Genomic DNA, 9,659 nt, shown 5'->3' with positions numbered 1-9,659 from the left:
GGGCTGAAAGGGAGGGAGGTTTAGAGAAATAAGGAGTAGAATAGGACAGAGACCAAGGAGGGAGAATGAAGAAAAGAAAAGAAAGGGAAGAAATTAATATAGAAGGGAAAAGGAGGAAGAAGAAGAGGAGGAGGAGAAGAGGAGGAGGAGAAGGAGGAAGAGGAGAAGGAGGAAGAGGAGAAGGAGGAAGAGGAGAAGGAGGAAGAGGAGAAGGAGGAGCAGGAGGAAGAGGAGAAGGAGAGGAGGAGAAGGAGGAGGAGGAGAAGGACGAGAAAGAGGAGGAGGAAGAGGAGAAGGAGGAGGAAGAGGAGGAGGAGGAGGAAGAGGAGGAAAAGGAGGAGGAGGAGAAGGAGGAAAAGAAGGAAGAGTGGAAGACGAAGTAAAAAGAAAATGAGAAATATAGAAGAAGGAAAAATAGCACACAGCTGTCAAATGTGACAAGGATGCGATACGAAACTTTTGGTTAAGATCGGTGCAACGCTTGGCGGTAATTTGCCACTTTTTGGCGGTTCCCGGTGTAATCAACAATATCTCGAGAACGGTATGAGCTAGAGACTTGAAATTTGGTATGTAGGTAGTTCACAAATGTGTCAAGGATACGACACAAAACTTTTGGTTGAGATAGGTGCTGCGGTTGGCGGTATTTTGAACGCTTTTTGGCGGTTTTCGACGGTTTTTTGGCGGTTTTAAGCTATATCGATTAAACGGTTAGACATATTGTAAAAAGTAATTTAAAAGAACAATCAAAGAAGCATCATTTAATAGGATAAGGAAAGTCGTGTGATATTCACACCAGATTTTTTTTTCATGTCTTTGTTTAATGTGGTAATAAAAGCCAATACCAATAGTCATGTAAAGCAGCCTCTACTTATAATGTGGTCAATTGGTCATACGGCATCGTTATCTCCCGAAGAAAATCTTAATAAACAAAATTACAGAACCTTTTTTAATTTTCAATGGAAACGTAGAAAAAGACTAGTGGTTGACCCGTCCTTTGTACGGGATCAGCGTGGCATAAGAGTCATAACTTTGAGGTGCTGCCATTTTGAATCGGGATGGAATATGACAAATTTAAATAGCCTATGTCACCCTCAGTACTCTTCTCAACAACCACAAAAAATTTCATCAAAATCGGTCAAGCCGTTTTTTCGTGAAAAGAGGTCAATTCCTACCTATGCGTAATATTGGGTATCGTTCCCAGCTATTTAAAAGGTAAGGAGATCAATACTAGAGGAGTTCTGATGGGACACACTGTATATTATCTGTTCTCTATAATATTCTTCTATCTCACTCTTACCTATATCTCTATCTCTCTCCATCTCCATAATATCTCGATCATCTATCTTGTTAAACTTTTTTTAAAACAAACAACTTAGACTCTCTCTGTCTCTTTCTTTTTTTTTTCTCTCTGTGTTTCTCATGTACCCTTACTTCAATTCAAGTTATCTCTCTCTCCCTCTTTCTATTTTATTTTCTCTCTCACTTCCTGGATCTTCTGTTACCTTCTGTCTTTACCTCTTTCTTCCTTCTCTTAAATTACATATTTCTTCTGTTTTCTCTCTCCTTCTTAAACCTTCTCTCTTCCACGTTCAATCTCTTTGTATCTAAGGTTATTCTCAGGGATTTCTAAACGTCTTCTTCTTCGCCTTTTCCCGCTTATGCGGGGTCGGCGTTTTGAGTCAGTCTTCTCCAGTCCGCTCGGTTATGAACTTCGTTTCCATTCAGTACTTTTTCTCCTCAGGTCTTGATGTACACAATTCTTCCATCTCTTCTTAGGTCTTCTTCCTCTTCCTCTCCTCCCTGCAACTTGTATCTCTGCAGTCCTCTTCCCAACATAATCTTCTTCTCTTCCTTTCAACATGCCCGAACCACCTTAATCTGCTCTCCTGTATTTTCTTTGAGATTTCAGTCACTTTGATTTTATTCCTTATCACTTCCTTATCATTTCTAAACGTCTAGGTAAGTTTAATAATTTAGTCACTTCTAGTTGTGTTGATACTTGGCAGTTATGATGAGAAATAGAGAGAGAGAGAGAGAGAGAGAGAGAGAGAGAGAGAGGGAGAAAGAGAGAGAGAGAGAGGGAGAGAGAAAGAGAAAAAAATCCATCCGAATATTTCTATCATGCTTTTTTTTCTGCCCCTAATAAATTAACATCTGTATCCCATTAGGCAAGAGGGAAATGATTTCTACAGCCTCAATGCCTCCCCTAATTAGAGGCTCTTTTATATCGGGGACTTATTTTTACGCGTGACTGAATGCACAGAAAGCAGAAAGCTTTAATAATGGACTATTTAATTCCATACTCGAAAAAAATTATACCTTAGTTGACTATATTGAAAACAAGGTTTTTTTTTTAAAGAGCCTTTTAGAAATAAATAAACGTTTTGAATTGACTTTTGTCCCGTTTTTTATTTGTGCCTACTGCAACCTACTATAATTATTGTCTGGAAATGTATAGCTAGGTCATTGTAATTTTAGGAGTTCTTATTTGATTTTTATTTTTCTAATAATTATAAATTGGGAATATCCATCTTTTTGATCTTTTTTTTATGGGTAAAAATTACCTTTTCAAGTGCCTATTGAGCTTTTATAAATATTAAATAATAATGACACAGTAAATCGCCCATTAAACTATTAAATTTATCAATCAAATGAAATTTTATTTTAAATCTATTACCCACCTGTTTAACTTTTTATTGAACTACCCCGTTATCTAACGTTTAATCAGATAACAAATATGTAGACATCAGGAAGATCAGTAAATTCATCATTAGCTTATAAAATCCGGTACGACCTTCAAAAGCTCTTATTTCCCTGTGCATCAGACAATCCCTTTAAAACTTGAAATCTAGATCAGTGGTTCCCAACCTTTTTTCACCCGCGTACCCCTTGGGTACCCGGATTTAACTTACGTACCCCTGCCACCATCATAATGAGTACCGGAAGGCACAAGCATGCTCTTTCTCTCTCTCTCTCTCTCTCTCTCTCTCTCTCTCTCTCTCTCTCTCTCTCTCTCTCTCTCTCTCTCTAATTTTTTTCTTACCCCCCCCTACTTTTTCTCCTACTCCTGATATAATAGGTAATTGATTTCTATCTTGGTCTTCTTCTCTTTCTTTGCTTTCAAGACGATAGGACCTTAGCAGTTACAGTTCCCTCTATCGAACCTCTATGTTCAACCTTTGCTTTGAGAGAGAGAGAGGCAGAGAAGAGAGAAAACGGACCTTTGGATGATAAAACTAATATCTACATTGTTACATCTACATCCCATATTATAGATTTGCAAATTTCAATACCTTTGAGACTGGGAGCAAGAACTCCCTACCGCAGAGAACCTTGCCATTAAATCATATTAAATGAGAACCAGAAACGATTGAAATTGTATGAAAGCCGTGTAACTATTTTTGAATATGCAATGTGCAACACACAAAAGGTCTGTCTCCCCCCTCGTCATATTGAAGTTTCCCCTTCCTTTTGCTACACTATCTACCCCCCTCCACATTCTTATTTCATTTCCCCTCACTATTCTGATTTGAAAGGGAGAAAAAAAATCTTTTGATTCTTTTGTTCCTGATGAACTCTGGAAAAAAAAATCCCGTTTCCACGTGGTAGGAAAAGTTCTTTCTGATATCATCTTCATCTATTGCTTTCTTTTCTTCTTCTTCTTCTTCTTCTTCTTCTTCTTCTTTTTTTTTTTTTTTTTTTTTTTTTTTTTTTCTTTTTTTTTTTTTTTTTTTTTTTTTTTTTTTTTTTTTTTTTTCTTGTTGTTCTTCTTTTTCTTCTTGTTGTTGTTGTTTTTGTTGTTTTTGTTCTTCTTATTCTTTTTCTTCTCCTTCTTCTTCTTTTTCTTCCTCCTCTGTGTTCAACCTTTGAGAATTTCCAACCTTTACAAAGGCAGATGAAAAGTTTTTTTTTCTCAACTAGGTACATACCTAGGGAATTACTACGGTGGAAGGTAAGACATCTGTCGTGATGAAGTGTTTTTCTGATAAATCACTGCATTTACTTGTATAGATACGAGTATTAATGTATTTTGCAGTATTTATATTGATGGTATCTTTCGACTTTATAAAATCGGGAAACCCGTCCATTTATATTTAAAAAAAAGGATGTGTTAAATAAAACTAATAAATAAAACAAAAATACCTACTTACTGTAGTTAGAATAATAAACATAATTAAGTGGAATGACAAGGTACTTGGGAGACCAAAGGTTTGAGAGATAAGGTTGAGAAAGAGAGAAAAGTGATGGAGATGGCAGAAGGCATTAGATAGGAGGGGAAGGATAAAGCAGGGTAACACCAACCTCAAATAAAATCTAGAAAAGTTATAGTAAAAGAAGAAGAAGAAGATTAGGTACTATACTAACTTTATTTATTTTTTATTACTTTTTTTTTAAGGAAAAGTTGAAGTTAAAGAAGAAGATTAGGTGCTAAACTTACTCTTTGAAATGAACCTGGAGGAATTTTCCAAATCTGGAGGAGTTGTCGTTCCTCACGGTCTTGGCGTTACCAAAACTCTCCAGAAGGGGAGACGCCTCCAGAATTTGTTCTGTTATCAGATTCGATGGTGACTTGTTGACGGCGGCCAGGTATTGCATTACTAGCTTAGTACATTCGGTCTTCCCAGAGCCAGACTCGCCGGAAATTACCACCACCTGTGGAGTGGAGAGAGAATGTGGTTAGTCCTTTTTGGAGTCAAATTGATCAAGCGATGCGCGAGTTATTCACTATCGAAAGTCGGAGAGTCGGTTTGGTTTTTGGTCTATATCTTTGGAATAGTATTTTTAATTTCAATTACTTTTTCTGGGCACTAACAATTATTGCGGTCTCATCGTCCCAAAATCAAAGCAAGGAGTATAGGATAGCAGAAAGCCAGTCGTTCCGAGAACAAACCTTATCTATTTACGACAAAGTTCGCCTTTTCTGGGCACTAACAATTATTGCGGTCTCATCGTCCCAAAATCAAAGCAAGGAGTATAGGATAGCAGAAAGCCAGTCGTTCCGAGAAAGAACCTTTATCTAAGTATTTTACGACAAAGTTCGCCCCGAGCGAGAATCGAACGAACAATAAAATTTAGCAATAGCAGAAAGCCAGTCGTTCCGAGAAAGAACCTTTATCTAAGTATTTTACGACAAAGTTCGCCCCGAGCGAGAATCGAACGAACAATAAAATTTAGCACTTACAGGGCAGACGATCAGATCTTTTGTGGCGTTCCCTTTGATTTTGGTCCACTACTTTCTGGTTCTCCTGTTGTTTCTATTAATCTTTCATATACAATCTACTTCCAACTTCCAATGTATATCTACCACAACCGGCATGCTAACCTCCAAGCTATTTATTTATTTAGGCTTTAGGGGTAGGATTATCATATTGAGAGCTCTTCCACCTAACCAATGATATTTTATTGTTTCTTAAGTTGTGTTTGGATGAAACTAACCTGATTTCCACTAGTAGCCAGAGCACTGTATGCAGCTGAACCAATGGCGAACAAATGTCTGAAACACAAACAAGACGAAACTATTATTATACCTACAATTATACAAAAATACGAGTCTTTATAGGTAGACAGTAGACACTTTTCACTCACAATCACTTTTTTTTACTATTACAGAGATCTACATACTTTAACTATACAATTATACCTACTAACTTTCTTTCGTCCCGAGATGGTCTATTTAGTACCTATTCAGTCACCACCAGCCACCAGTCTAACCGTTTGACCTTCAGAGCCATTAATGGGTTAATGCTCATTGAGGCTCTCAGATCCTGTGAACTGTTTGATGCTTTTTTTTACCATTAAAGAAACCATTTTTTTTTTTCATTCTTTATTAGCCCTTTCAACCCTGGTGAGACAAATGTATACTTACGGTGATAGAGTGCCCAGGATTTGACCCTCGTATTTCTTCACCATATCCAGTCCATACATGTCGTACATCTTGTAAGGGTTAACTGCCACCAGTATACTTCCCACATACGTCTGTAAGGGACAAAAAACGAAAGTGATGCCAATTTAGTAACATTAGGTGGTGAAAGAATTAGCACTACACACAAAAAGCCCACCAAGAGACTTCAATGAATAACCCAAAAGTAGGTATCTAAGGTTTGCTAAGCTAACAAGGTTAGCGAATAGATTTCGGATCTGGAGTTTGCCGGTTCAACTCCAAGTGAAATCATAAAATTTAGCGTGGTAGAGAGAGAAATAGGGAGACCTTTATTTTGATATATAGGTCGACCAGGTTTGGATAAGTCCTTCTATGGGGACAGACTAGCAGACAGACAGACTGACGGACAGACCGACACCGAAGCGAATACAATAGTCCGTCCACTATACCTTTTATTATTAGTAACAATAAAGGAAGGACGGACTAAAAAGGGAGGGCGAAAGAGAGAGAGAGAGAGAGAGAGAGAGCTAAAGACAATTATAAATCCATGATCCAGTTTGCTTACATCTTTTTCTTTTCAGGTTCAAAATTCTCTCTCTTTCCCTCTAATCTTTTTCTTCCTTTCCTTCTCCTCCTCCTCTCTCTCTCTTTCTCTCCCATGAGATTAGACGTGTCACATAACCTAGACAGGTTTTTTCCTCCAGAAAATTGCCGGCTTAATCCTTCCCCTCTCTCTATCTCCCCCTCTTCTTCCTTTTCTCTCTCTCTCTAGTCTCCTTTCTCTCTTTTTTCCTCTCTCCTGCTCCCTCTATTTTGCTTTCTGTGAAGGAAAATCGTTCTAAGATAGGTATTTTTCGAGAGGAAAAATAAAAGTCCCACCGCAATAAAAACTGTCAAAAAGGTAAAGCCGGGTGTGATCGTTTGAAATCTAAGGGCATGAGAAGGAGAGAGAGGGTATATAGAGAGAGAGAGAGAGAGAGAAAGAGAGAGAGAGAGATAATGAAAGGCTAGGGAAAGGTAGAGAGAGAAGGATAGAAAAGGGAGGGGCCAGAGTATTTTAGGCCGTGGAAATCTGATGAAAATTTCTCCTCATTTTGTCCGATCCGTGAGCTCTGTCACACGAAAAATGGAAAATTGGTTAAAAGAAAGAAAAAAACTTTAGCTTAACTTATAATCTAGCCTTCCTATAATTAGATTTTTCCCGGGGAATTCGAACCTCAGTCCTCTCAATTATGAAGCTTGATCAATTGATAATTTAGGTAGATCAATATCGATAAGTTGATCAATATTGATAACTATTCACACTATAGTATTATTTATCTATAGGTTCCTAAATGGGATTATTTGGTACAATACTTACATAGATAAGTTCCTTGTCATATCGGATTTTCAAATTCCATAGAAGTGACGCCTCATTGAGATCCCTGCAAAGAGGAATAAGATTAATATAACGTGCACTAAAGCGTTAACACAAAATAAACCAAACTTTAAACCATCTTTTATTCCTCCGCCCATAAGCCATAGCTTTTTCTTAAATTTAAAAATAAAATATTACTAACTTTCCTCCTTGTAGGATAAGAAAAGTAAAAAAAAAGAAGCTTGGTTGGTAGCGCGTCTGTCTTTTAAGTGCTAGGTCGCGGGTTCGATTCCCGCGCGGGGTGGATTTAATCCTGAACGGATAGTGTTCGTTCTCGGAACGGCTATAAGCTTTCTAATATCCTGTATTCCTTCTCCGGTTTCGGGACGTTAAGACCTTATCACTTACAGTTCCCTTAATCAAACATCTTCAAAAATCGATTTCGAGACGATAAGACTTTAGCAGTTACAGTTCCCTCCATCAAACCTAAAAAAAAATCTTGAATTTTCGACATAAATTTTACGATTTCCTTTTTCTTTCTCCTCTCAGGGAATCGAGCCCGGGACTGGCCAGTGTACTTACGAGAGTTGGATCATGTCTTCCAGTCCATTCTGTCCCAGATCCTGCCTCCTATGTACGCCACTACTGCTGGTGAGGGAGAAGATTTGAGGCTGTAACAGAGAGGGAGGAAAACAAGGGAAAAATCAGAAATGGGTTTTATTCTGGTATAGGTACTACCTATAGGTACTGTAATAAGTAGGTACGTATATTGTAAGGTAACTATACGTAGGTACTGGAAGAGATAGGTAAGGTATTATATAGGTAAATTTACCCACATTCTAGGTAAACTTTTCCTCCAAGTCTCTTCTTCACCTCAATTAAAATATCCCATGTTTTTTGAATTTTATCCCATAACCCATAAGTACTATGTGACTACATAGGCATCTTCATGTGGATTATCAAACAAGTACATAGGCATCCTGCTGATAGATATAAATACTTACATAGATAAGTTCCTTGTCATATCGGATTTTCAAATTCCATAGAAGTGACGCCTCATTGAGATCCCTGCAAAGAGGAATGAGATTAATAGAACGTGCACTAAAGGGTTAAACAGAAACTAAACCAAACTTTAAACCATCTTTTATTCCTCCGCCCATTTATAAGCCATAGCTTTTTCTTAAATTTAAAAATAAAATATTACTAACTTTCCTCCTTGTAGGATAAGAAAAGTAAAAAAAAGAAGCTTGGTTGGTAGCGCGTCTGTCTTTTAAGTGCTAGGTCGCGGGTTCGATTCCCGCCCGGGGTGGATTTAATCCTGAACGGATAGTGTTCGTTCTCGGAACGGCTATAAGCTTTCTAATATCCTGTATTCCTTCTCCGGTTTCGGGACTATAAGACCTTATCACTTACAGTTCCCTTAATCAAACATCTTCAAAAATCGATTTCGAGACGATAAGACTTTAACAGTTACAGTTCCCTCCATCAAACCAAAAAAAAAATCTTGAATTTTCGACATAAATTTTACGATTTCCTTTTTCTTTCTCCTCTCAGGGAATCGAGCCCGGGACTGGCCAGTGTACTTACGAGAGTTGGATCATGTCTTCCAGTCCATTCTGTCCCAGATCCTGCCTCCTATGTACGCCACTACTGCTGGTGAGGGAGAAGATTTGAGGCTGTAACAGAGAGGGAGGAAAACAAGGGAAAAATCAGAAATGGGTTTTATTCTGGTATAGGTACTACCTATAGGTACTGTAATAAGTAGGTACGTATATTGTAAGGTAACTATACGTAGGTACTGGAAGAGATAGGTAAGGTATTATATAGGTAAATTTACCCACATTCTAGGTAAACTTTTCCTCCAAGTCTCTTCTTCACCTCAATTAAAATATCCCATGTTTTTTGAATTTTATCCCATAACCCATAAGTACTATGTGACTACATAGGCATCTTCATGTGGATTATCAAACAAGTACATAAGGCATCCTGATAGATATGTAAACTGTAAGGTTTTGCACATCTACAGTGTACACTCAGGTGCGAAATATTCGGGGACAAAAAGATCATAAATGTGGAGCCTTTTTTTTCACAAGTTTAGTGTCAACTCTTTTTCAGCTTTTACGAATTACCGAGTGGAAAATTCGGCATCAAAAAGGTTCTACATTTAGAAGTACATATGTAGTGTCCAATTGCTACCAAAATCCAAAAATTTCTAAGTATTGGACTTGGTATCCATTCCGCCAAAAAAAAAAAAAAAAAAAAAAAAAAAAAAAAAAAAAAAAAAAAAACTTGAATTTTAGACATAAATTTTAAGATTTCCTTTTTCTTTCTCCTCTCAGGGAATCGAGCCCGGGACTGGCCAGTCTACTTACGAGAGTTGGATCATGTCTTCCAGGCCATTCTGTCCCAGATCCTGCCTCC

At 37.6% G+C, this 9,659-nt stretch overlaps 1 protein-coding gene across 1 annotated transcript; it reads right to left on the bottom strand.

Moving 5' to 3' along the window:
* Positions 1–4,438: 4,438 nt before the first annotated feature.
* On the bottom strand, positions 4,439–9,081 carry LOC103517450 (unconventional myosin-VIIa-like; the record flags this gene model as incomplete). The annotated part of the gene is made up of 8 exons (XM_026829544.1): positions 9,076–9,081; positions 8,826–8,914; positions 8,243–8,306; positions 7,821–7,909; positions 7,242–7,305; positions 5,867–5,976; positions 5,437–5,494; positions 4,439–4,653 (listed from the first exon to the last, which is right to left on the bottom strand). Coding segments are annotated over exons 1-8 (695 nt in total), but the record flags the coding sequence as incomplete, so codon positions are not given.
* Between the last annotated feature and the right edge of the window lie 578 nt (positions 9,082–9,659).

Source organism: Diaphorina citri, unplaced genomic scaffold (assembly GCF_000475195.1).
Source record: "Diaphorina citri unplaced genomic scaffold, Diaci psyllid genome assembly version 1.1 scaffold1853, whole genome shotgun sequence".
NCBI classification, from domain to species: Eukaryota; Metazoa; Arthropoda; class Insecta; order Hemiptera; family Psyllidae; genus Diaphorina; species Diaphorina citri.
The sequence above is the reverse complement of the archived record's forward strand: the minus strand, read 5'-3'. Positions and strand labels throughout refer to the sequence as shown.